This window comes from Ursus americanus, chromosome 18 (assembly GCF_024610735.1).
Source record: "Ursus americanus isolate L20-20 chromosome 18, mUrsAme1.1.p, whole genome shotgun sequence".
Lineage (NCBI taxonomy): Eukaryota > Metazoa > Chordata > Mammalia > Carnivora > Ursidae > Ursus > Ursus americanus.
Genome location: NC_142144.1, coordinates 49262947 through 49290165, shown reverse-complemented (window position 1 = coordinate 49290165; position 27219 = coordinate 49262947). Strand labels below are relative to the sequence as shown.

Here is a 27219-nt window from a genome sequence, read left to right as displayed (position 1 = left end):
GAATAGAGAGAAATCACCTGTGACATATACAACTGACCAAGGGATTGATTCTAGAATATATTGAGATTGTCTACAAATCAATAAAAAAAAAGACAACCAATAACGGGCAATAGATTTAAGCAATATTTCACGAAAGACAATATTCCAATCGCCAATTAAAATATAAAGAGATGCTCACGACTTCATTAATAATACAGGGAATGCAAATTAAAATCATGGGATACCACTATGTAGCGACCAGACAGCTGGTTAAAATGACTGACTACGCTAAGCTCCTGTGAGGATGTGCAACAACGGAAGCTGTCAAAGGCTGCTGGTGAACACGGAAATCGCTACAACCATTTGGCAAAACGATTTGGCATTCTTTAATAAAATGGAGCTCCTACTATGTGTAGGAGCAATTCTACTGTGACCGAGCAATTCTATTCCTGGGTAGTATACTCAAAGGTATGTTTGCACATGGGTGCCAAGAGCGCCACAGACAAGAATGTTCTCAGTGGCCTTATGCATAACAGCTCCAAACTGAAAGCAGCACAAATGTTCAGAAAAGACAGATAAATTACTACCGGAGCATCCTCTATAACAGGGGCCAAGGAAGGTGGGCTGGTAAAAGAAGACATCTGAAAGTGGTCCATCCTTTGGTGTAGACAAACTTGCGGGGGGAGGAATCAAATCAATATGGAGAGGATGGCTTAGTCCACATCAGCAATGGTCTGTTCTTCACAAAACCTATCTTTAAGAAAGGTTAAGGGAAAATCCCTTAAAGGACATATGAGCCTCCCCAGCTTGACTTTCCTCAAATTTTAATCTTCATCATGCAAAGCATGAGAAAGCTTCATTCTTGTACTTTATCGGTTTAGCCCCTGGAAAGATGTCCTTTTCCAGGTTGCATTGTGTCCTGGACATTGTTCTGGAAGTCAAGTCTATGTCCGGGGGCAGAAGCAAAGCTGGCGAAAGAAGAGCCCTTAGAGATACACAGAGCTAGACACACATGGTTAATGTGGGTTTGAATTCTTCCCCTTCTCTCCAAATTGCAACCCTGGGCAAAATTACTTGATCTGTCCAAATTGCCGTGTCCTCATCCATAAAATGGGGATAAGAATCCCTACAGCATACAGGTGTATGAAGATTAAATGAGGTAATGTCTATAAAATGTCATACACAGAAAGATGCTCAAATGGTAGCTATTAATATTTTATGTTGATTGATTCTTACTAGCTTCTGCTTTAGAATGTGTGTTTTGACCTTGACTCATACCTTGCCCCGCCTTCCCACTGACTATACAAAGAACGATGAGAGTTGAGTTAGGTGGTTCGAACCAGACTTTGCTGGGCCTGAGAAGTTGGACTCATCCCCCACTGCGCTGATATGGGAAGGCATTTGTGTATCACCCGAATGCAGGCTGATTTCAATGGACAGGGGCTGGAAGGTGAAGAGAGACAAGAGGAGGTCAGGAAGGGCATCCCGGCAAAAAGAGTAAGATGAGCCTCCCGACTTCCTTTTAGAAAGTCATCCCTGGATGACTCAGTCAGTTAGGTGTCTGCCTTCCACTTGGGTCATGATCCCAGGGTCCTGGGATCAAGTCCTGCATTGGGCTCCTTGCTCAGCGAGGGGGCCGGCTTCTCCCTCTCCCTCTGCCTGCTTCTCTCCCTGCTGGTGCACACACACTCTCTCTCTCACAAATAAATAAAATTTTTAAAAAAAGAAAAGAAAAGAAATTAGACTTCCAAATTACAATCATGTGAGTGCTTATAGCCTTCCTGGACCTTGTTAGCCAGAGGGGATTTTCCTTGCTGGCTTTTTGCCATCCTCTTTAAGGGGAGTTCTGTGTCTCTAGCTCAGTTCCTAGGTCTCTATGCTGTAGCATCAGGCAGTGGGAGTCCACAAACTGGATTCTGGGAAAGACAGAAGAATAGAGGCAGATGGAAAAGAACCCTGAAAGGAGACAGCAGACAGGGTGTTGAGAGTTTTATACGGAGTTGAGGATTGGAGAGGGAACGGGTTTTGAGGAAGCAATTAAGGACCATGTCAGAGAACACCAGGAGTGGGAGAGCTAATCCTATAGCCACAAAATAAATGCAGGATTTAGAACCGCTGTGCACCCTGCACCACAGTTTATTTTAGGGCTTTTTTATTAGCCCCAAATGAAACCCTTCCCTTTAGCCACCAGCCCCTCTCCCTCTATCTGCCTCCCACCTCCAGCCCAAGGTAACCACTAATCCCCTCTCTGTTTCCAAAGATTTGCCTATTTTAGACATTTTATATAAATGGAGTTATTTAATACAGGCTTTGTGACAGGCTTATTTCATTTTAGCATACTGTTTGTAAGATTCGGCCATATCGTATCATGTTTCAGTACTTTATTTCTTTTATTGCCAAAGAGTGTTACACTGTACGGCTACCCCACATTGCATTTCTCCACTCATCAGTTGATGGCCACTGGCATTGTTTCTACTTTTGGCTATTTTGAATAATACTCGTGGAAACATTCATATATAAGTTGGTGTGGACATACGTCTTCATTTTTCATGGGTATATAAGTAGGAAAGGGAATGCTGAGTCAAATAGTGACCCTATATTTAACCATTTTAGGAATTTCCAGATTGTTCTCCAAAGTGGCCTAGCCCTTTTGCATCCCACCAGCAACGCATGAAGGTTTCCATTTCTCCACATCCTCACCAACAATTATTATTGTCTATATTTTTTATTGTAGTCACCCCTAGTGGCTATGATGTGTTATCTCATTATCGTATTGATTTGCATTTCCCTGACGGCTAATTCCTGAATTTCTATTTAAGTAAGATACTTTTCGGATATAAAGTTAAGGGTACAGTTTTTAAGTTGATACGTAGTGCCAAACTGCTTTTCATTAATTGTGCCAATATAACTCAACCTGGAAGAATATAGGACATTTGTTTCACAATGTCATCATCAAAGTAAGTAATATTTTTAAAATCTTGGCCAATATAGTGAAATTAGAATTATTTTAATATCATTTCTTATGAAACTGGGGTTTTTTCATACACATAAGGATTATTTATATAACTTCAGTGAGCTCATATTCTTTGTACATTTTCCTATTGGGTCTTGGGTTTGTTTTGGAAATTTTTCTTAAAATAGCAAACATTCATCTTGAATAGTTTATGCTAGTTCGTTAAGTAACTCGTCACTATAAAATATGGTGAGAGAAATGAATCTTTTAGCGTCCTTGTAATAACCAACCAGAATGATCATTTTCAGAGTGTTAAAAGAGGTTTAGAAAATTTTAAAAGTTCATATTTAGTTGCTAATATAATACAAAATATTAGACAAATGGAAACTAAATGAGAGAGAACGATTTGATTACAAGAGACATATCAATGCCTCTCCCTGAATCTAACGGAAAATTTGATGATTGTTTATGTCCAATGAAATGGAGGAAATTAGAAATGGTAATTATCTTGGGGTCGATCATTTCATTTAGCTTCTTCGGCACTTTAATTGAATTCACAGAAATATATGGAGCTTTTAACATATTGTTCAGTGTAGGTCTCTCAATGTTTACTTGTACTTAAAAGATTTTCAAGATAAAATCTAGGTCCGAATTCTCCATCATTTTTTGGCCAGTACAATTCTTTTTTTTTTTTTAATTTATTTATTTGAGAGAGAGAGAAGAGAATTCAAGAGGGGAGAGGCAGAGGGAGAGGGAGACAAGCAGACTCCTAGATGAGCAGAAAGCCCAACACGGGGTTTGATCCCAGGACCCTGAGATCAAGACCTGAGCCTAAACCAAGAGTCGGATGCTTAAAAGACTGAGCCACCAAGGCTCCCCTTGGCTAGCACAACTCTTTTTTTTTTAAATTATGTTCAATTAGCCGACATATAGTACATCATTAGTTTTTGATGTAGCCTTCAATGATTCATTATTAACGTATAACAGCCAGTGCTCATCACAACACGTGCCCTCCTAATACCCATCACCAGGTTACCCCATTTCCCCCACCTTCTTAAACAGACATCGCTGAAGTACAAGATGCACTTCTGGCGAACAGTGCTTCCAGAAGGCGGGTGTGAGAGGTGAGCTGGTGGGTACTGAATCGCGAACTCCATCTCCCTTCCTGTTTGTTTAATGCCTAAAGGTCTGAGTTGCCCATAAGTAGATTACAAACATCTCCAGTTTTTCTTTGGGAAGATCTGTGAGTCCAAAAAGGCTTATTCAAAACTTCAGCATGGTTCTGAATTTATAGTCCTCTGAATTTAGATTCCCTTCCTCTAGGTCTGATGAGTCTGCCCTGCTACCTGGCTTGGTTGTTTGACACGTGACAGCCAGAGGGAGAACAGAGTAATGTGGGGTGGATGATAGATATTATGTTCTTCTCTTCAAACTATGTTTTAAAATAGATAGATATTGATCCAAGAGAAAGGAGGAAACTATTGGGTTTAAGTGTACCAGATATGGAATGGGAAAGAAGTGTCCCAGAAAATACCTTGTTGATATATGTAAACATCGCGGCTTTGGGGACACACTCGGTGAGAGGACTAAGGGAGCCCTCTTTGTGAGTTCCTCTGCCAGGGGCATTAGATGAGGAAATTTGCCAAGTACCCCTGTGTTCCTGGTGGAGGGGAAGTGAAGAATGCTGAGGAATCAGGAGTGTTCTCAACATGATTCCTGAGCCGGGGGTCCCCCCAAACTGTGGAAATCCGGACCCCCAGTAACTCAGATGTGACTTTACTTAGAAATAGGTTCGTTGTAGGTGCAATGAGCTCAGTTAAGATGAGACCATACTGGAACAGAAGGGGAGCTTAACTCAATATGACTGGTGTCCTTATCAGAGCAAAATTTAGACACAGACTCACACAGTCTGGAAAACCCTGTGGGAAGACAGAAGTAGAGACTGGAGTGAAGCCTCTAGAAGCTGAGGAATGCCAAGGATTGTTGGCTGTCACCGGAAGCCGATGGAGGGCACAGAACGGTTTCTCCCTCACAGCCCTCAGAAGGAATGAACCCTGCTGACTCCTTGAGCTGTGCTGTCTGGCTTCTAGAGCTGGGAGAGAGTGGATTTCTGTTGTTTCAAGCCACCCACTCTGGGGTAACTTGTTACATCAGCCCAGCAAACTGATAAAGGCCCCAAATCTTTACCCAAACTGCTTAATATGTGTGCCTTAATTGTTTTTCTTGTAGAATAGAAGTACAGCTAACCTGCCATTGTGCAGATGCAATGGGCTTCTCAAGGGGGAAACTTCCGGGTGGCTGTCTGCGCCTCCTGGCCTGAGGGGAACTGCCGAGACTCCCAGCCCTCTCAGCTCTCCCACTGCAGCTGGTGGGAGCCCGGCACTCAACCTGGAGCGACCAAGTGATGCTGGAGGGCTGGTTCAATCCCATCGCAGGGCCGCATCCCAGAGCCGTTCAACCAGCAGGTCAGAGATAGGGCGTCGATAATGTGCTATTCCAGCAAATTCTCAGGTGCTGCTGCTGCTAGACTAGAGGCTACATTTTGAGCATGGCGGGATTGGACACTTGGGGAAGATGTGCGGGGCGGGGGGGCAGGGGGAAGTAATAAGGGCAGCCTCAGAAGTCTTGAAAGGGTGGGGGCTTTGTGTCATGCACAGATAAACCGTACGTTGCACCATCATAAATGCCCTTCCCTCATGCCAGAACACCTGAGACTCTTGTAATGTCTCACTGGTTTCGGGTTCTTTTCTCATCTTCCTTCTGAATTTGAAAGCTTTTTTCTTGTATGTCTGGGCTCGGGCTTGAATGTCTACCTGTCGTTCTATCCTGAGACTCTCTGAGTGATGAGATTTGAGACTGATTGAAAGTTAATTTCAGGATCCTTGTCTCACCCCAGCCTCACCCCCATGGAGCCTTTTCACCAGGACTCCTCCCTTCCTTGGGTTCCTAACACATGTCAACCTAAAAGAAGAGGTAAACTGAGGCAAGCTCAAAATTGTCAAAAAGATGAATTACTCAGGAATGGCAGAGGAATTACAATTCCCAACACATAGACTGTAGCCAACTACAGCCAAGTCTGTTGAGGGTTTGGGATAGGCTGTATTTATGGGCAGAGAATGTAAAGAGAGGTGAGTTCAGTTAGTCTGTTAAAATAAAAAACAAATGGAGACCAGCTTTGAAAAATCCTCCAACCAGACAAAACCAGTCCAGTCATGCAAAGAAAGTTCAATTCAGCCAATTTTGTGAGACCAGCCCGCCCTGGGTGATTTCTTGTTCATGCCTCTGGAAACCATAAACAAAACTTTCCAAAGTTGATATGAGGCAACCCCCCAACCAACTCCCTACCATTTCAGAACATTCCAACATGATCGGTTTTCCGTAAATCAGACATTTAAGGGAAATCGGTCTCTCAGTCCTTACATTTTCTTTCCCTAAGGGCACATGTGTGAGATTTTCCATTTCAGACTAAAATTCTTTCACACACATTTTCCTTACTATTGTGTACTCACTCATACGTTCTCTAGTCCTCATGTGCCGGCCACTAAGCAGACTTCTTGTTGATTTGTGGGGCCCCACATCACGTTTAGTTGGGCATACGAAACTGGGCCATCAGTTTCTCAGAAACACCTTAAATTTCTTCTAAGTCTTACTAGATTTCTCAAAACTTCTCTTCCCACTTATCACTCATTCATTCACTTGTTCATTCATTCACTTGTGAAATGCCCATTGGAACACCTCCAATAATATCCTGGACACACGCTGGTGCACAAATCCCAACAGGGCATGCACTTGCGGGGTTTGCAGAGTGGTATGGGAAGGGAGGAGACAGACACAAAGATCACATAAATATGTGCAAAATCACAGCCATGTTAAGTGCATCTGAGAAGAGGGGTGCTTAGTTCTAAAGGACTATCATGGTGAGATTTGGGCCTGCTGGGAGGCCAGGGAAGCCTTCTGAATTGATATCTGAATGATGTGCAGGGAGTTAGGCAGGTATAAAGCAAAAGACGAGTATTCCTGGGATAGAGAACAGTGCATGCAAAGAGCTGGTCAGAGGTAGGAACATACAGGGGACTGACTTCAAGACAGAGAATGAGGGTATTAGGGTACCACAAGGGGTGATGGGGGCCCCAGGCTGGACAAGTGGGGAAGTAGCCAGACGGGGTAAGGCCCTCAGTGCTGTGTGCCGACAGTCTGAGGATAGGGGCCATCAGGCATCTCCCTTGCTTCCTCCTGTGGCCAGAACTTCCCCTCCTCATTGATCATGGCTTCATCCCTCCACATCTTCCCACACTACTCTGTCCAGGGGAGGAGATATTCCTCCTCTTTTACCAGTCAACCTCTCCATTTGGCCTTTCTTCCCTTCCCTCCTGCCTTTTTCAGTAACAGGGCTCAGTGAGTCTTTAAATCTCCAGTATGACTCACCTGTCATTTAAGTGGCTTTCCCTTTTTTTTCTGGGACATGTCTGGATCTCCCTGCCTTAAAAAAAAAAAGCTAATCAGATCCCTTGCTATCCCCTGACCTAACGCCAGAGTCTCTCCTCATCAGGACTTCTCATATGGTGGGTGTGGGGGGAGGACAGGGGGAGTGCAATGGAGACATCTGTCTTTGTTCCTCCCACTTCCTCTCTGCAGTCAGTTCTGCCTTGACAGAGCAGAGTTTCCTTACTGTTACATGTGTTCTGCGGTATTATGCTTACGGGTTGTGATGGGATTTCCTCCCCCCATAGTTCACCTTCAGAGTTAAGGGCAGCTTAAAATTGCCATCAACCCCCCCCCCCCATTCAACTCAACTCTATTTATAGGAAACTAAAAACATTTTCAAGATCTTTGTTCTAAGGAATTCCCTATTTGGCAAACTCCCTGCGACTGGATCTTGAGAGAAAATCGGTATTCTTGAGATGGTGGTATTTTACTGTTAACTTAAATGTTGGAAATGCTATTTTAAACTAGTGCTTTATATCGGACTTGTCACTGAAGTCAAGTTTACCAGAGATAATATAAGTTGTGCACATTTAATAAAACCACCAATAAGTTTTTAAAAGGCAAAAAAAGAAAGGCTCCAAAGGTAAATGATTTACTTAAATATATAAATTATCTATCTTTTTTAAAATGTATTTTTGTCTTATTAAAAATATATATTACAATATAATAAATAATTAATATAAAATATTTAAAATATAAAATAGAATACTTTTTTTCATACGTAAAGCTGGTGCTGACAATTTTGGAAGCCTGTACTCAGAGTTCTTCCTAATGTCAACAGGTGTTTGCTGAACAGAATTATCTTTCCTTTCTCACCTGGACTTCTCTGTCACCAAGAGAATGCCTCCGTGCGATGACAGAGTGGGATGCATACTGTGACTCAGAAGCAGCTCTTCTCTGCATGGCTAACCAGCTACTAAAATAGAACCGAGCCTCTTGGACACAAGGCTTTAACGGGCTGACTGCCCTGATCGAATGTGCAGGGTTAACGGCATGCCTCCAGAATCTCTGATGACAACATCCGTCCAGGAAGAGAAAAAAGTAAGCCAATGGTAAGGATGCCCTCACAATTTACTCTTAATTAAGGTTGTTCTCATTCAGGAGTGGGCACCGCTGTCTGAGTGGCCTGACATTTATTTACCAGCATTTAGCTGCCAATTCCCAAGGGCTCGGGAGGTTCTGTCCCTGGCTGCCTGACACATGCTGTCAAGTAAACCAAAGGCCTGATTTGTAACTCAGAATGTCAGTGTCTTACAGGGAGAATTGACACTTGCTAAAGGCCTGAATTCCTTGCCACTCATTCTGCCCACCGTCATCTGAGAAGGAAGCCCGATGCAGAGCTTAGCAGCGAGAACCACTGGACGGTGTGCCCAGATGGAGAGAAGTTCGGCCTGTTCCAGGCTTTCTGACCCTCCACTGGATTGAGTTTTTAAAATTTCAATTGGCCCATCTCTAGTGGATGGTTATACTATCCGCTAGGAGTTGTAAAAACGAAGATAGGACCCTGCATTCAAAGGCGTAAGAATCTTATATATCAATACCTACGATTCGTGTTAGACCAAGTCATGCAGAGGCACACGATCATTCAGGATTCCAAAAGGAAGAGAGGCCATGGGGTCTGAAGGTTGGGAAGACACTTCAAAGGAGTGGCACTGGAGCTGGGCATTGGAGCTGGCAAGATTTTTCTAGGGAAGTTGGAAGCATTTCCAGCTGGGCTGTAAATAATGAAAGGGGTCCAGATGTGAGAGCCTAAGGTGAGCCCCCCATCTGTTTAAGTCCTCTCCTGCTTTTCCTGAGATTGGATTAACAGGGTTTAGCCAAATGAAGTTTTTTCAGGGAGAAGCCCCTGTGCTTTGAAGAGGACTAAGGTAAGGGGAGGGGAGAAGCGAGGGGGGGAGAAAGACCTATGCATTCCACCTCCAAGAGACAAAAAAAAAGTGTGATTCTCTCTGTCCATTTGTTGTAGGGTGGGTGTGGGTGACCAACCGGGGAGCCAGGCCATGAAGGTGTCCTCCCTTCATTTCCCGGCTCTAGGAAAGGGCTTGTTAGTCCCATCCAGGCCGAGTGGGGGCCCAATGGTCCTGGCAGCATCCAAAGGCCCAAAACCTTGTGTTAAGTGCCGTCCACACCAGGGAGCTGTCTGGGTCCTGCGCAATCCATGCCTTAATGCAGGGCTTTCTGGTGAAAGCTCTTGAACATCAGACCCAAAGTGGCAAGGATACAGCATCAGTGACAGTGATACATTGTTCCATTTTTCATTCCCATCGGTATTTATTAACACTGACTGGAAGCTCTGCCCTGAATTGAGGCTGGAGGCTGGAGTTGGAAAAGTGAACGATGGATGAGGAAGTCACTTCTTCTCCTTGCTTCTGTTTTCTCATCTGTAAAAGAAAACGGGCAGGATTTACTGCCTTTGTTTTGCTTTGTCTCTTGCACTCCGTGAGCTCATACATAAAATCAGGAGCAGTTGGCCGTTGTGTGGGCTGGAGGAGAGGCATCAGGGGCTGAAGGGAAAAAGATGAGAGCTTCGGCTTATTCCTTGCTGCCTTGGAACGAGGGCCCCGCTGAAAGGTGCCAGGGACGCAGCAGCTCTGTGCAAACTAGAGGTCTGGTATTTGCCAGAAGCTTTGGCATCATGCAAGGAGAAGTAGTGCATAAATGATGTGATGGAATTATTGCTGACCATGAATTTCCTGTCCAATTAGTGAGGTGCTGTGGGGGTTTCATTTAATTGGACCTTTCCCGAGCCATCTAGGTTTATTTACCATTTTACATTGATTTGATCTCAGGGGAAGAGAGGGCAGCATGTTGAATTACAACAACCTTTTATGAAACAAAGTTCTTCCTTGTTGACCTTTGATTCCCCTTTCCCTACATTGTGCTTCTGCATTTCTCTGTAAAGCCTGTGTTACAGCTTCTTTGCAACCAAAGAGGGCACTCCTGTTTGACATTTTCCAATGTCTGGTGCATTCGTCCCTCTGCATTCAAGTGACAGCAAATGTCTGGCAGGGTTTTCTGAGTTACTGGCCTGGAAGCTCCTTGGGGTTCAAGATCAGTCCATACGCATCTTGGCATCTCCCTTACCATCCCCCAATGCCTCCTACCATGATGGCTGCTAGTAGGAGGAGCGCAGCAAATCTCTTCCAAAGGCAACGTCTCAAAGGTCTTCCTAGGTACACACTGTGGTCAATAGAAATAGTGGATTCACACAAGATCCAGGGGCTACCTGGCAGAATTCACCACGGTTTCAAAAGGACTGAAAGTCCTTTCTGCCGAGGCAGTTCCTTTGATATATAGCAGGATAAGCATTCTAAGTCTGTGGATGAAGAACCAGGGAAAGAGAGAGACTTGTTTTCATTTAATTTGTGTTTCAGGTAAGTGTCCCGAGTCCGGAGCTTCTCCAGGTCCTCATTTCACACCTGTCACAGTTAGACACCAGAGCTCACGAACCCCAGGCCCTTTTGCTTTGGAGAGCAGTTGTTCTCTCTCCCAGCAGCTTCACCGAAGCCCATTCTTCTACCAAAATGTTCCATTGTTCAGATCAGGGAGCAAGTAGGAAGAATGAGCCGTAAAATACTTTTTCTATTATGTAATGAGAAATGAGTAATGAGAAATCATTTTAAAACTTGGGAGAAGAGAGACAAAAGTTGATTCCTAGTGTCTCTACACTAGCCCCTTGGTTTTCAGTGTGGTCACCAGAGCGGAGGGGAACTTGTTAGAAATGCACGTTCTTGGGCCCCACCCAGAACTAGTGAATGGGAAACTAGGAATGTGGGAGTTCGTGCTTTAACAAGTCCTCCAGGGGATTCTGATCCGAGCTAAAGTTTGAGAACTGCTCCACCAGCACAACCATGATTAGCATTTTATGCATTCGTTTCCTGAGTGCATGCGTGTGTGTGTGTGTGCATGCAGGCTTCACTAAACAGAGTACAAAAGCAGTCACTGTAACATTATTACCCCCCAAATTTCTCTTATCTAGAACCCCACCTCCATAGGCAGGAAGTACAAACAATTGTAGAACTTCCTAAAGTCAAGAATCTGGCAATCCCCACGGTGGCCTTACGGGTGTGAGTAAACGGGCTACCTCACGGGGCCTCAGTAAAGTCACCTTGAAGGTTGTCCTGAACTCCGGTGGATCAGTAGTCCCGCTGTTTCTTGGCAGGATTTTGTCTTTCCTTGTTTGATGTCTGTCTGGCAATCTGTTAGAATCTCGTAGGCATCACCAGAGCTTACCTTCACCCTGTCTAGCTGATAAGAAATGTGCAGGTGAGTAGGCCAGGGTGTGTATGGTCCTGTGTGGAGCCACCATTCCCTCGGACGGTCAGGCCTGGGGGTGAGTCTGCTCACTGCTTCCGTGAGACTGCCAAGAAGAAAATACATTTACCCAAAGTCTGGTTAGACTTTTTGGAGGAATGAAACAGGCAACTTACTTCATGGACATTTAATGACAAAAAATAAAATACACATGGGCCATGGAGTCTAGGGGAGCAGGGAGCAGGGGGTGGGGAGGTAAATGGAAGGTGTTCCCAGCACTCCTCTTCGGCCATGGGTTCTCTTATTCATACTTATTCACCCACTTACCCTGGCTTGTCACTCTGCCTTCTCCTTACAACTTAGGTCCCTATGTGGGGACGGCGTTCGAGTTCTTTTTTATGGGCTTCTCAGTCCAAGAAAACCCAGGGGAAGTGACTAGTCACCAAGAACACGGAAGCCACGTGGTGCTGCTCTCCTACAAATCAATCTAATTGCATCGGTATGTAGCTTTAGTCCAGCAGTATATACGTTGTTACATACGTAGTACGCGCACGATTTAGTATTATGCTTTTTCATGCATAATGCTTAGATTGAAAATCCTAAAACCGCTATCATACGTGAATGCCGAGTTCATATTCGGGCTTTTCCGTACGTGTAATCAGGATTAAAATGCTATTACGGTTGTAAAATCCCACATTCAATTCTGTTCACCTGGCCAGCTTTAAGGTTTAAAATTTGTTTTTCTTCTTAAATTGTCATCGGACCTAATACAATGAATTAAAAATAAAAAATAAATTTAAATAAGAAAAAAAAGCTCACGTTGTTGGCTTTCCCTGATGTTTTGGAGGCTTACGAGAGATATTGAAACCAGGAACCAGGGCAGAACATGTTCTCTGTGACCAACCAAGTGGGTGCAAGGCAGAGAAGGAGCAAGGACTTATTCATTACCCCAGAGAGAATGCCTCCTTTCCAGGCGGCAGAGAGACCAGGCTCAAAGGTCAGACGGGCCAGCTTCAGGCTGTGCCTTGCGGCTACCTGGAAGCCCAGCAAGTCACCTGAGTCGTGCCGGTGCCTGGGCTGCCAAGCTGCGGCGACCGGCCCGCAGTCCGCGGGGGCACAAACCACACCAGCTGGGTGTGGGAACGCCCTTGGCGCTCTAACTAGGCTGCCCGCCCGCGGGTGCCGTGGAGCCAGATCTCGGCGGTAGGCGCACAGGTAGCGCTCGCCGCAGCACCTGCCCCGCCAGCCCCGCGCTCGGGGCGGGGCTTCCCGCGTCCCCTTTAAGAGGCCGCATCACCCGCCCCTGACGTCAGGGTGTCTCTCCGCACGAGTCCGCGTCCCGCGTCTCTCCGCGCCCCCGCGCCCACAGCCCCGGCGGCGGCACGACGAGCTGCCGCCCGGCGAGCGCGCCGCCCGGTTCGGCCCTCCTGTCCCGCTCCGCCGCCGCCTCTTTCCGGCCCCCACACTCGCAGCCGTCCGCGCGTCCTACCGCACCATGTCGGTGGCCGGGCTCAAGAAGCAATTCCACAAAGCCACTCAGGTAAGGCGCGTGACAGGTGCGCCGCGGGGCGGTCCCGGACGGAGCCGCGAGGGGCGCGCTAGGCGCCTGCAGCCAGCGGGGAGCGCGGGGACCCCGGCCTGTGCCCAGCCCGCCCTCGCCGCGCCCCGCATCGCCCGCCCCGCCCGCCGCGGTAGCGGCTCGGGGCATCCGGGGGCTGGGAGCCAGCCCTAGGTCCCCCACCCCCGGCTGGGCGAGGCGCTGCGGACGCCCGCGAGTCCCTGGCGTCCCGCCTGGTCGCCCCGCGAGCCGCCCCCGCACCGACCCGCGCGGGAGCGGCCGGGAGGGTCGGCGGCTGCACGGTCGCCCCGGCGTGCAGGTGCCCCAGAGGCGCGGCGGGAGATTATGTAAAGTCGTCTCTTCCCCGGTGACCTTGCGGTGTTGGTGCCCCCAGCTGTCCCGGGATGTGCTGGCACGAGCGGTGGCCCGCACGGGGGCTGACTGCGGTGATGTCCGCGGTCTGCGCTCTTCCACTGTGGTTTCTGAATCTCTCCTTCCATGTTGTCCCCAGGCTCCAGAGCAGTGGGAGGATGGGGCTTCCTTCTGGGAAGCTCGTGCATTAACTTTTCCTTGGAGAACTCGGTGGTGAAACTCCTTTGAGGCCAAGGCTTGACCAGTTTGTGTGTCTTTAAGCATTTCCCATGGGTTATATAGCTTTAACATAATCAAATCATCATTTATTTCTAAGTATTATTTTTAGTGAGCCTTTTACATCTCGAATGTATCCATATTTCTCCATATTTCTCTGTGGGGTTAATAAGCTGTGATTACAATTTATTTAATTCACATTCTAATAACTTGAAATCTCCTTGGGCTCTGTTGAATTTTACATAGGGAAAGATAAGTGCATACTTATAATGTGACCTATTTCTTATGTAATGAGGATGGTTACTATTTTTTTTTTTTACCCTTCTGAAACAGTTTAGTTTAAGGGAACTTTAGCTAAGGACTTTGTTGATTTCTTTAAATATTTCTCATAACTTAGCCTTAAATATTTTTTTCATAGATTAGTCTTGATTAATAGTCAGTTTTCTTATAATTTCTCAGAAGTAGTGAGGTTTTTCCCAGGCTACCACAATACCAACCCTGCTTAAAACCACATCCAGAAAAGGTGAGGGTTGTGTTTTACAGAATCTTGTATAAGTTAGGGGAACAGATGCAGCATGAAATTAATCTCGTGTGCATCCACATGCTGTCTCTGTCACCATAGGCTTGCCTTTGTGCAGTTTTATCTGTTAGTTTGGGAAATACAGAAAACTAAGATAATTTCAGTAAAAATAAGCATTAATGTAATTATTTTTGCTTTTCCAATTGGATCTGAGTCCTCTCTGACAGATGTTTGTAAATATATTTGTAAAAATATTGTTGGCGTAATGTGGAAGGCCTCTAATAACTGGATAATTCGAAATCCTTTAGGTTTACAGTACCAGCACATGTGCTGCCATAAATTCTCAGGCAGGACTTCTTTGAGGTCATTGACCTTTTTTAATTCCAGATACTTGTCACTTCTCTAAAGCAGACATGAGCACTGAATTTACCAACAGCACATCCCTTCTTCACTTTGATTCTGAAGACTTCCTTTGCAAATCTTGGTGCCCTTTAAAAGGCAGTTAGGAACGTTGGCAAAGGCTAAGGCTTGACCCTACCTCTGCTGTCAGTGGTCTCAAGCAAGCCATTTAACTTTTGAATGTGTCCTTGCTAAATGGGTGATTGATGTGAGTATAAATGAGTTTGTAGAATACACATTAAAAACTGTTCAATAAATGCTATTAATGTGAAGGATAATTTCACTAGTATAAAATACGGTCCTTTATATTAGTGACAATGACACATAAGAAATTATGGAAGCTAGACTCTTTGGTTTTGCTACCGCAACAAAAAAGGATGGCTTTGTTTCAGCCAAATCCTGAAGTTGTATGTAACACTGAAGTTCAGAATTGGATCTAGAAACTGGAATTGTGGTATGAAAGGACTTCTTAGATTGTTGGAGGAGGTCTGCTTGTGGCAAGATTAGTATTTATCACACCTGATTCAGATGCAGAATCACTGAGTCATTTTCTTTTTTACTGAAAAGCCTTTCATTTTAGAGGTGAAACAACACAAAATATCTTATCCATAACTTAATGGAGCATAATCTTAGAAAGCCACAGGCAAAGGTTATCCTTCCCGTGCGTGTATGTGTATCTGAAGGGTGTGTAAAGCCAGTGCTAATGTTTGCATGTGACAGAGATATTCGGGGAAATAACCATGTCCTATTTTTTAAGCCATTTTTCCATTCCCAGCTCCATGAACCTGATCTTATCCACAAAGTAAGCTTTACACCTAGAATTATTTCTTTTTGAGAACAGATACGCTGGAGTATGTGGCCAATGTTCTTAAGTGGAAGGCCCCTCTTCAGGCAAACATTTGTTTCTATGAAACTGAGTTTTTTGCCTATGTTAATGCAGGATGATATTTGTATTAAAACAGTATACCTTTGGTGTTTGACCACTAATTTGAAATCTCTGATTAGATGTGTCAAGGCTGTTCTCTTGGCTTAAAACTGATTATTTCTACCTTGTTGCAGACAATCATTTTTAACATCTCTGATATTTGGAGGTGAAAAAAATGCTTTTGCTAAGGACAATTTATTAGAGTGGAAAAGCCTTCAGCTTGAGAATATATTAACAGAGGAAAAATTGATCTTCATTTTACTTTAATATGCCTTACTACTTTATTGCTTACTGATATGATTTATTATGCAATTAGAATAAATAAGGTACTCTTTTTTTTACTGTTAAATAGGGCAAATGAATTTGTATTATTCTACTTTTACTGAGTTATATTGAGATTTCATTTTAGCATGAGTAATGTCAAGTCTTTTCACTTGTGGGTTTAAACTGGCAACATATCAGTTAAAAATAGCTGTTTCCAATTAACATGATGTTTTTATAAAATCTATACTTATTTACTAATTTTTAAAATTACTTTGTCAAGCATTTATTGTGGACATACCTTTATAGTAAGAGGGGAAGGTTCATTACAGCGTAGAATTTATTAGGTCATTGTGTAATTCTCCAGAGCTGCCATAAAAAAGTATCAAATTGAGTGTCTTTAACAACAGAAATTTATTGTCTCACTCTTTTGGAGCCTTGGTGACGGTGACCATAAGGCCATGCTCCCTCCAAAGGCCCTAGGCAGGAGTCTGTGTCAGGTTTCTTTCCTAGCTTCTAGTAGTTTGTTGGCAATCTTTGGCTTTTCTTGGTTTGTTTACACATCACCCTGATCTCTGTCTTCTTCTTAGCATGGTTTTCTCCTTGTCTGTGTCCAAATTTCCCCTCTCTCTAAGGACACCAGTCGTTTTTTATTGGAGGCCCACCCTACACCAGTATGATCGCATTTTAGCTTAAGTAATTACCTGTGCAGTGACCCTATTTCCAAATAAGGTCACATTCTGAGGTATTGGGGATTAGGATTTCAGCATATGGGGGCGCCTGGGTGGCACAGCGGTTAAGCGTCTGCCTTCGGCTCAGGGCGTGATCCCGGCGTTCTGGGATCGAGCCCCACATCAGGCTCCTCCGCTATGAGCCTGCTTCTTCCTCTCCCACTCCCCCTGCTTGTGTTCCCTCTCTCGCTGGCTGTTTCTCTCTCTGTCAAATAAATAAATAAAATCTTAAAAAAAAAAAAAGGATTTCAGCATATGAAGTTTTTAGAAGGGGAGGGGAACATAGTTCAATCCATAATAGCCGTTATTTGTGTGAAAAGATTCACCACAGTGTTTTTCTAAATACTGTATTTAACATTAAAAGGACAATTCAGTCTGTAAATAATAACTTTATTACGTTGAATGAGATATGCTTTCTTCCTTTCAATGAGTTTGGTTAGGATTTATAACATTATAGACTATATATCTTCTATTTTTTGTTTTTTAAGAGATTTATTTATTTTAGAGAGTGCGAGAATAATGGGGAGGGGCAGAGGGAGAGAATCTTCAAGCAGACTCCCCGCTGACCATGGAGCCTGACACAGGGCTTGATCCCACCACCCATGAGATCATGACCTGAGCCGAAACCAAGAGTGGGGTGCTTAACCAACTGAACTATCCAGGTGCCCCCTTCTGTTTTTTTACCTGATAGAACTCATATTCGGTTAGATTGTGTGTTATGTAGAATATAGTCTGCTGCATGATTATGGTCCTGCTCAGATTCATTAACTGGAAAATTTTAATTACATTGGTATTATACGCCTTTCTGTTTAATCTCTGCATGCTTTTATCACATTTAAAATGCTATATTTTATATAGGTGCTTTGCCCTGGAGAATGTTGCATAAATCTGTTTAGGCATTTATTGTTTTGGTGAGACTTCAAACTTGTTAAGGTATTTATTAAATATTTAATATATATTTGATGTATTTAATATTATATATTAGCTTTGATATATATCTAATTAAATATATAATTAGTTATAACTTTGAAGTGAGGTTCTCAGTTCCTTAACTGCCTGCTGTAAGCAGTAAAACTTCTGCCGCCTTCAAAATCTCAAGTATGACCTACTGGCTGACACAGGTTTCTATACCTGCAGTCTTTGTCAGGTTCTTAACCTGGCGTCCATAATAAACCGTGGAGGGCCTATGTATTTTCTAAAATTATATGCCACATTTTATATGTGCATTTTTCTGAGGGAGAGGGTTTTTAGCCTGTCATCAGCTTCTTGAAGGAATTCCTAATTCCTATCCCGCCCTTTCCCCGATCAAAGTAAAAATGCTGTGTAACAAATTGATCATGTCCTCAGGAGAGAATGCGGTGGTTCTGACAGTAACAATCACAGCATCCACTCTATTACTGGGCTTTAGAATGTCTGTTCAAAAGTGCAGTCTTCTCTGAACTAATTTTAGGGGCAATCAAATATAAAAAACCTTTCCAGGGTGTCAGGATTGAATGAGATAATGTCTGTGAGAGTGCCATGCTTGCATAATAAGGATAACTTGAACCATGTTTAAAAAAAAAAAGGTGGTCAGTGAGCTCTAACTTACTGATACACTTGGCAAATGGACGTGTGGTGGGGTTTGAAATGAAAGTGGCTGCTGACAATAATATCCCTTGAGACTGAGATTCTTCTTGATTGAGTTTTTGTTGTTGACACAGTTACATTTTTTTGCAAGCCTTTTCCCCCCACAGTGATTCTTGTGTGTGTGTGTGTGTGTGTGTGTATGTGTGTTTTAAGGATTAACTTATTTATTTGAGAGAGAGAAAAACCGTGCGAGTGTGTGCACGTGCTAGGGGGAGGGACAGAGGGAGAGAGAGAATCCCCAAGCAGACTCCTCACTGAGCGCAGAGCCTGACCTTGGGCTCAATCCCAGAACCCCAAGATCATGTCCTGAGCTGAAATCAAGAGCTGGCCACTTAACCGACTGAGCCACCCAGGTGCTCCATTCTTTAATGTTTTAAATTGAATTTATATGAGTTTTGGTTTTAGTCTACTTGAAAAATTTTGATGTACCTCTCAAATTAATTAGAAATACCCCTGAAAATGACATCAAGACTTGGGGGAAATGGTTAATGTTTTGAGGAAAAGATATCATGTGGGAGGGAGGGACTTAATGTTGGGGCATGAGGATGGGGACTTAAGCTTGCAAAGCAGAGGCTATTCTGCCAAGTCCCTTGTGAGGCATTCATATTTCCAGGGCTTCACGCAATCCCAGGGCTTTCATTGGAGTTTGTAGCTTGAGGAAGTGAGAGAGGAGGGCAAGACTTATTGCTAAGTGAATAAGGAGAATTGGGGGAGGTGGAGTTTAAGAACAGCTCCAGTGTTTAAAGGAGTGGGGATTTCCTTCAGAAGTTAAGGCCAGATAGGCAAGATTCTGGAGGATAAGAAATCAGAAGATTTCCTTGACTTCTCTTTTTTTTCCTTTCTATTCTTTTGATCCTTTATACCTTTGTTCTCTTCTGCATGTGGCACCAAGAGGGGACACAGGAGAGGCTCAGGAAAATGAAGTTGGTTAAACTCACAGGTTTTAGGGAGACAGAGTCGCTGCATCCTTGAGGGGGCTGCATAGAGGAGGGCCAAGAGAGTGGGCTCAGCCAAGCAGGTGGGGAGCCGAGAGAGTGAGAAGACCAGTGGGTAAGTGCTTTCATTGGAGTCAGGGTGAAGTACACAAGAGAAGGCAGAGGGGATTTCCTTGGTGCATTTGAATGTTACTAGGTCACAGGGGCAGGCAGAGAAAGGAACTTGTGGTGAGGCCCGCCTTATCCCAGTGGTACACTTGGTCACCTGGGTGGGTTGCTCACAGCTTGCATATGTGGGGATGTTAAGGCAGCAAGAAACAAAATATGAAGAATTATAATTTTACAGGCCAGCCTCAGTTTGTTTGTTTTTGTTTTTTGGTTTGGATTTTCTTTATTGCCCTAATCCCTTTGGAGTCTAAAGGTTTAAAAGTGATTTATATGGTCTATAATGGACAATGAAGACTAAGAAGAGAGGTGTAGCTATTACCTATTAAATTGTCATGATTGTTAAGACCCTGTCAAGTGCTCTTGCAGACTATCGATAAAATATTTTCAAATGACAATAAATCATCAGCTGAGTCTGATGCTTCAGGAAATAAATTTACTGTTATGAAGACTTTACATTTAGTACAACTTCTAAATTTGGAGTATGATATTCTAGTTGGGTTGCTCTCACCTCCTTCTCCCCAGCCCCAGGTCAGATCGTATATGGCATGGGTGACTGTGGAGGAGCTTTCTATAATTTGTGACGACCAGCCAGCTCCTGAGAGGATTGTTGAGATGCTTAGGTCTCTGAAGGACCACGAGGCAGTATTTTGTGGCCTCTTCTGAATAATGATATTGGAAAGAAATAGAAATGTCTTTCTTATAATTCAAACTGAACTTTCCCCGTAGATCTTAATTGGAGCAGTTCCATAATGCTAATATCTCAGTATCAAAGTACAAGACTTGTTAGGCACATGCGGCTAGCCTGCCTATGCTTTTTTTTTTTTTAAAGATTTTATTTATTTATTTATTCGACAGAGATAGAGACAGCCAGCGAGAGAGGGAACACAGGCAGGGGGAGTGGGAGAGGAAGAAGTAGGCTCATAGCGGAGGAGCCTGATGTGGGGCTCGATCCCAGAACGCCGGGATCACGCCCTGAGCCAAAGGCTGATGCTTAACCGCTGTGCCACCCAGGCGCCCCCTGCCTATGCTTTTTAATGTTCAGGAAATATCGTCCACAGCGAACACTCCCATTGGGGAAGGAAAGAATGGGAGTCATCGCAGTTATCGTCCATACGGTGATGTCACATGGGTACGCACTGTGAAGTCCCAGCTCCTAGAGTAGAGGAAGTTCCTTGGTTTTACCCTGGTTCTGTAATCAGGAAGAACTCTTTTGTTCTGTCTTCTCTCTGGCCAGAATCTAAAGAGGGTGACAGGGAGTGTGACCTCTGTGGGAGCTGCAGACCTTCTTTAGTTGGCTTCCTGTTTATTTAATATTTGTGGGTTGTTTTACAGTTACAGGCTTTCACTACTCATGGCTCATGGCTGATTTGACCCGTAAAATTCCTTCAAAAACTTAAGAGACTTCTGATCTGTTTTCTTCTTGTCAATTCCATCTGCTAGTTACTACAGTAGAATGTGTTTGGTTTCCATTGATCCAGTGGATCTTTTTTCTATGTTATTTCAGCCGGTAAGTTTGGTTGTGTTAATCTGAACTTTGCAAGAGTGCTTCGTGCTTTGGTTTAACCAAGAAGTCTTAAGGGATGTTGATTGCTCATAGCTCTTTTCATTCTTTCTTTCCTCATTATTTGCTTCAGGGATCCAGGATGACTGGGGGGTGGAGTTGGGTTCTTCCATCTTTAACACGTGGTTTTCAAGATTGCCAAAGGGAAAGACTATGTTGGAAGGAGCATGGGAGATTTCTGTGGCCCAGGCCTGGAAGGAGAGTGTGGTAGGCAGGATGCTAAGACCCTCAGTGACCCTCCCTCTTGTATTGTCGCCTCCTCTTTGAGTGCGAGCCATCCTGTCACTATGAAAAGATGTCCCTCCTGAAATTGTTACTTTATAAGGGAAAAGGGAGAATATACATTTGGGATTAATCCAGTCATACGAACCCGTTAAAAGCAGAGCATTTTCTCTTTCTGGTAGTGGAAGGGGAAGTCTAAAAGATTGGAAGCATGAGAAGGACGTCAGACGTGCTATTGCTGTTAAAGATGGAGCCCCATGTGAGAAGGAATGTACTCAGCCTCCAGGAGTAGAGAGCAGATTCTATTTTATTTTATTTTATTTTATTTTATTTTATTTTATTTTATTTTATTTTATTTTATTTTATTTTATTTTTTAAAGATTTTATTTTCCAGAGAGAGAGTGAAAGAGAGCACAAGGAAGGGGCGTGGCAGGCAGAGGGAGCAGCAGACTCTCCACTGAGCAGGGAGCCAGATGTGGAACTCGGTGCCAGGATGCTGGGATCATGACCTGAGCCAAAGGCAGACGCTTAACTGACTGAGCCACCCAGGCGCCCCGAGAGCAGCATTTAGATGGCAGCCAGCAAGGAAACAGGGAACTTAGACCCACAGTCTTAAGGACCTGGATTCTGCCAACAAACTGAATGGAAGAGAATTCTTTCCCAGCATCTGCAGTGAGGAGCCCGCTCTAGATCTGCCACCTTGATCTTGGCCATGTGAGACCCTGAGCAGAGAACCCAGTGATGCTGGCCCAAACTTTTGACCTGTAGAACCGTGAGCTAATAAATGACTACAGTTTTTAAGCTGCTAAGTGTGTGATAATTTGTTATGCAACAACAGAAAGTTAATAGAAAAAAAACAGTCACTTCTGTTTATGTTCAGTTGCCTGGAACTTATAACATAGCCAAACTATGGAACTCCTAAGTGCAAGGAAGGCTGGGAACTGTAGTCAAACAGTGTACCCAGAATGTAGAAGGAGTGTTGGTAAGAAGCTAGAAGTCTTTGCTCTCTTGTGCCTGTAATACACTCGTTTGCTTGTGTGCTCTTGAGTATACACACACATACATATATACAAAATACACACAATTTAAGTGTAATTTGCTGAATCAACTTTTCTTGTAATGTAAGGTTCTGTGTTCCATATGTCTTTTTAAATACATTTGATATTTTATAGGTTTAGGTTTTTTGATGTTTAGATGTTTTCCTCTGATGAAACACATGCTTCTTTTTGTGTTTCCTGATCAACTGTAAATAGTGAGGCTGTTAATTTCTGAGCATCCTCTTAGCCTGGTAGTACAGTGACAGCTTCATTGACCTTGGAGTGGAGAAACTGTAGAACATGGAGGAGTTTTTGGAATTATTAGTCTCCATCAAAGCATCTGGGATTTTTACTAGTGAGAGTAGAGTGGTCGGCTGTTCACGCTACATCTGTTTCTGTGCTTGTGGAAGGCCTGTGGCAACACAGACACAAATGAAATGCGCTTATTGAGTATGGGCATATGAAACAGCTACATGGTAATGAGAAGCTGTTCATTAAGTGATTGGGGATTGCAGGTGCACGTGGCACACTTTGCGTTGTTTGTCTGTGTATGTTAGTTCCATGCTCTTGGACGTGATTTGCAGATCCATAGCCCTGAATGATTTTCTAAATGCAGCTGGTGGACAGTGCCAGGCATATTTTGGAAAGGATGAAGTCTGGCACCCTCAGATGTCCTGTAAGGATGTGGTATCAGTTGGGTAGCTTGGCTGGGAGAGAATAGTCAGGCATGGTCCCCGATGAAGTAACCTGAAGGTGAAGCGTCTTGTTGGAATTGATTCCAGAGTAGATACAGCTTTCACCCTTATTCTCTGTGATTGCTGCCTACTGAAGCGACCCTGGTGTGCTGCTTCATGTTGAGTGAATGCTGCATATGGTGGCTTGCTGGACATATTTATATTGTTTATTAAACTGCTTAAGTGGCTATTTCTAGACAAGACCTACAAACCCAAACCCTTTGCTGGCTGTGGCCTTCCTCCATCATGTTTGTAGACTGACTAACGTAAGTACTTTATGGAGGTGTTCCTCATGAATACCACCATCACGATTTTACTCATGAAAGTTGATATCCTATTATCTAGAGATTCTGTTTTGCTTCTTAATTTCAACCTTGCACCTGAGTTGTATCTCTTGTTCCACTTTAAACTAAGTTTAACAGGGGCGCCTGGGTGGCACAGCGGTTAAGCGTCTGCCTTCGGCTCAGGGCGTGATCCCGGCATTATGGGATCGAGCCCCACATCAGGCTCTTCCGCTATGAGCCTGCTTCTTCCTCTCCCACTCCCCCTGCTTGTGTTCCCTCTCTCACTGGCTGTCTCTATCTCTGTCGAATAAATAAATAAAATCTTTAAAAAAAATTAAGTTTAACAAACACAATTGTTTGTCATTAAGCTCTTTCCTGTTTGTCTCATCCACTACTCTCTGTGCGTCTTTGGTCCCTTTGAAACTCACAAATCCAAAACCTTTTGATTTTCCACTGTTTTTGGTCATTACCTTCACCTTAAACCCAGTCCAGATTTTTCAGAGAGATACTTACAGTGCTCATCATTCATCTCGTCTCTAAGTTTCTTTATGTAGACATGGAAACCACCTTTTTCCTAGCTCCAAGAGAAGCTGGGAAAACTTGTCATTATTTACAGAATTTAGATGATCACAAAATACTTGAACATTTTAGATGCATTTCATTTTTTACAAGCTCTTTCACCTTTTTATGTCTCAGATGTACACATTTAAAGAATTTTGATCCATTTTTACCATAAACTACCTTAAATGAAGGATGTCTTATACAGTTTATCATAAAATCTCTCAGTGTATTTGTCTAAATTTTGATGATTGTTACTGTACTTTTATGAGGCAATGAATTATGCTGATATCTTGTGATATGTGTTGGTTTGCCTTTTATAATCTAAATTCTTGGTGTCTGATGTCACTGTATCTTCTGGTTGCTACCATGAATGACTCAAGTGAATTGAGGCAGTCAACTTTTGTAGACTCTTTCCATATGGCTATGGTGATATAATTTGTCCCCCCCTTTTGTTACTCAGTTTTATCTTCATGAGTTTTGGGCATCTGTAGTCATCTTTACATTATTGACTTTACTTTAAAAACGAATCATTATATCATTTTCATAAATGGAAAAACCACCGTCACTTTTCATAAATAGAAGTTTAGGAATCATCGTACAAAAAATGTTAAATCCTAGATACTCTTGCTGGAGTAAATCTGTGAGCTTGAAGTTTACTCTGCTTTTGTTTAAAAAGGAGATTAACATATAAGATAAGTAGCACATATCCTGATGATACACTGAGACCTCATCCCTCACTAAATCAGAATAACTGAAAGAAGAATAAAGTGAATTACCTTCACTGAGGGAATCAGTGTTATTAAGGACACAAGTCTGCACCAACAGTATTGTTCAAAACTTGCCCCCTCCCACAATCTATTTAAATGGTTGGCTATTTTTAGCCTATCAAGGCATTTTCTGCCCATGACAGGGGATGCAATTATGGATCCTAAAAGGTCACTTGCTTAGAGCAGCACTGAGTCACCTGTCCTCATGTTTGGAAGGGAGGCACAGGTGTACTTCAAGAGAAGATCTTGAAATCATTTAGAAAATGGTGAAAGGCCACACATTGTGAAGCTGTATAGAACATGGTCAGCAAAAGCCCAGGCTTAGAAGCCCAGAGACTTCAGATCTTATAATTTCCCCATTCTAAGGACCCGTGAGACCTCAGACAAGTCACTTGATTGCAACTCGTTGTCATTGCTGAGTCCCACAGTTGCAGTAATATGGTCTTGGGCATGAGTTTAGTTTCTGACATTTTATGCTTTGGTCTTGTTCTCCTCTCATTCATTATCTAAGTGTCTCTATAGTGATCTTTCTAAAGAGCAAATCTAATGTTGCTCCTCTGCTTAAAATTCTTCAGTGGCTCCTTATGGCTTTTGGCACAAAGCATAAGAATCATTAAGGAGTGTGGAGTGTGATCTGACCCCTGTTTACCAGTCTAGTCTCTTGGCTCACAGCTCTTTCTGTGTGTGCTTAGCTTTTACAGCTTTGTTCCACACAAACTTAACTTGCCTTTGAGCCTTTGCACCATGCTGACTCTTCGTAGAAATCCCCCTTCCCTCTTTTCTCAGTCTCAGCTTGCTGTTCTTTCAGAGAGATTTGTCTTTGCCTCATTTGGTGTGGGTCACATGCCCTTCCAGGTGCAATGAAAATTGCCCGTTACACTTCTTTTAAGCATAGCACTGGCCCACTACACTGCAAGCACCTATTATTTTTTTGTTGGTATCCCGCAGGGTGGATATAAAGAAGAGACTCTGTCTTTGCTGTTCTTCATTGTGACCCCAGTGCCTGGGGTATCATAGTGGGCATTCAACTGATGTTTGTTTTCTGTTTATCCATACTTATATGTATTTAAAAGGGGTTATCCTATGCATCTCTTTTTAATCTGCTTATTCTGCTTAAAAATACATCATATATTTTTTAGAGTTTATTTAAATGTGAAATTAAAACATGCTCTCATAAAATTGTAGGTTTTAAATAAACTTTCCTAACTGTAAATATGGCTAGCATGGCTGGGTACTTTTTTAAGTCATTAACTACTTATATATAACAACTCTATGAGGTTGCTACATTATTATCCCCATTTTATAGACAAGGAAACTGAAGCTCAGAGAGGTGAAGTTGCCCAAGGTTATAAAGCTTCAGAGGCAGAGCCAGGATTTAATCCAGACCAGCTGATTTCAGAGCCAGTAACTGCCAATAATTCTCAACTCTGAGTTTTATTCCAGTGTTAAAGTTGAACTAAGAAATATCTAAAAGCACTGGGTAAACAGTAGGATAAAGATAAACACCTTAGTAGAAAAATCAGAAAAGAATATGGAAAGGCAATCCATGAAAGAACTACAAGTGGCCAGGATACAAACATAAGAATCATGGAAATTAAATAGCAACATGTGACGTTTTTCATTGTTTAGATCAGCATCGATGAGAAGGATGGTAACATTCTGAGTTGGCCAGGGTGTAAGAACATGCATTCTCATTTGCTGGAGGAGTGTAAACTCTTGTAACACTTCAGGGGATCAACAGGTCTCTTCTTTGTAACTCTATCTATCTAGAGAAAAATAATCTCAGGAATCTATCTAGAGAAAAATAAATGCATAAACATGCAAAACTTGGTATACAGTTCTTCACTTTGGTAGTTATTGTAGTGAAAAATTGGAAACAATGTAAATGTCAGATGATACGAGATGGGGAAGTAAATCATGGTATGTGTGTATTATGGAGTATCTATAGCCATTTTATCCATGGGACAGTATTTATTGGTGTAGTCATGATAATTGCTAAGTGAAAGAAACATTAAATGCATTAAATGCATTAAAATGCATTTGTAATAAGCCTACTATTGGAAAAGAAGAGTTAAAATAGTAGCTAAAATATGCTGAGAACTTATATACCAGGCGCTGTGCTGCTATATTGCTATAATATTTGTGTTTCTACATTTCCTTCCTCATCTTTTTAAGTTATTGTGTTTATCACTAAATTTTCTTTCTACCCCATCATCTTTACTGCTTATTCTCATCCCCACTTCTTCAGGTTAAAAGGAAAACATGGAATAGAAGAATCTTTAAGAAATCAGTGAAATTGGGAATAAGCCCCGTTTCCAGCCAAGTTCTGAAGCTATAAGCCAACATGTGTTTACTCCATGAGGCATTTGGTTTAAGAGTAGTAAAATGCCTGCCTCTCTCTCCAAAGAGCCCTGAATTAAATTGTGCTGCTTGGGGTTCTTCTGAATGCATGGCTGCTTTTCTTATTTCTCTAAGAAGTGTAGGAACCTCATAAATAAGAATGTTGCTAGTGACTTTTGCTGGTATTTCTTTTAAATAAAGATACCCCCCTCCCCACCCAGATCCCTAGTCTTATCCTTAGGAAGGAGTGTGTCATGGTTTTGTATTTTGCATAAAGGAAGAAGGGCAGCTAGGACATGTATAGTATAGGAGAGTATTTCTGCAGGATATT

General features: G+C 43.0%; 1 protein-coding gene and 1 long non-coding RNA gene across 3 annotated transcripts in view; one reads left to right on the top strand and one right to left on the bottom strand.

Moving 5' to 3' along the window:
• Positions 1-8078: 8078 nt before the first annotated feature.
• On the bottom strand, positions 8079-12986 carry LOC123781286 (uncharacterized). The gene is made up of 3 exons (XR_006776644.2): positions 12620-12986; positions 11651-11777; positions 8079-9798 (listed from the first exon to the last, which is right to left on the bottom strand). It is a non-coding gene; the product is annotated as an uncharacterized LOC123781286 (long non-coding RNA).
• Positions 12987-13033: 47 nt separating this feature from the next.
• Positions 13034-27219, top strand: part of SH3GL2 (SH3 domain containing GRB2 like 2, endophilin A1) — a 205129-nt gene continuing 190943 nt past the window's right edge. The window contains exon 1 of one of the 2 annotated variants that reach the window (XM_045780700.2): positions 13034-13211. In XM_045780700.2, the coding sequence (XP_045636656.1) occupies positions 13167-13211 (45 nt within the window). In that variant the 5' untranslated portion in view covers positions 13034-13166. The remainder of the gene's footprint in view (positions 13212-27219) is intronic. The other variant, XM_045780701.2, reaches the window with a different exon arrangement.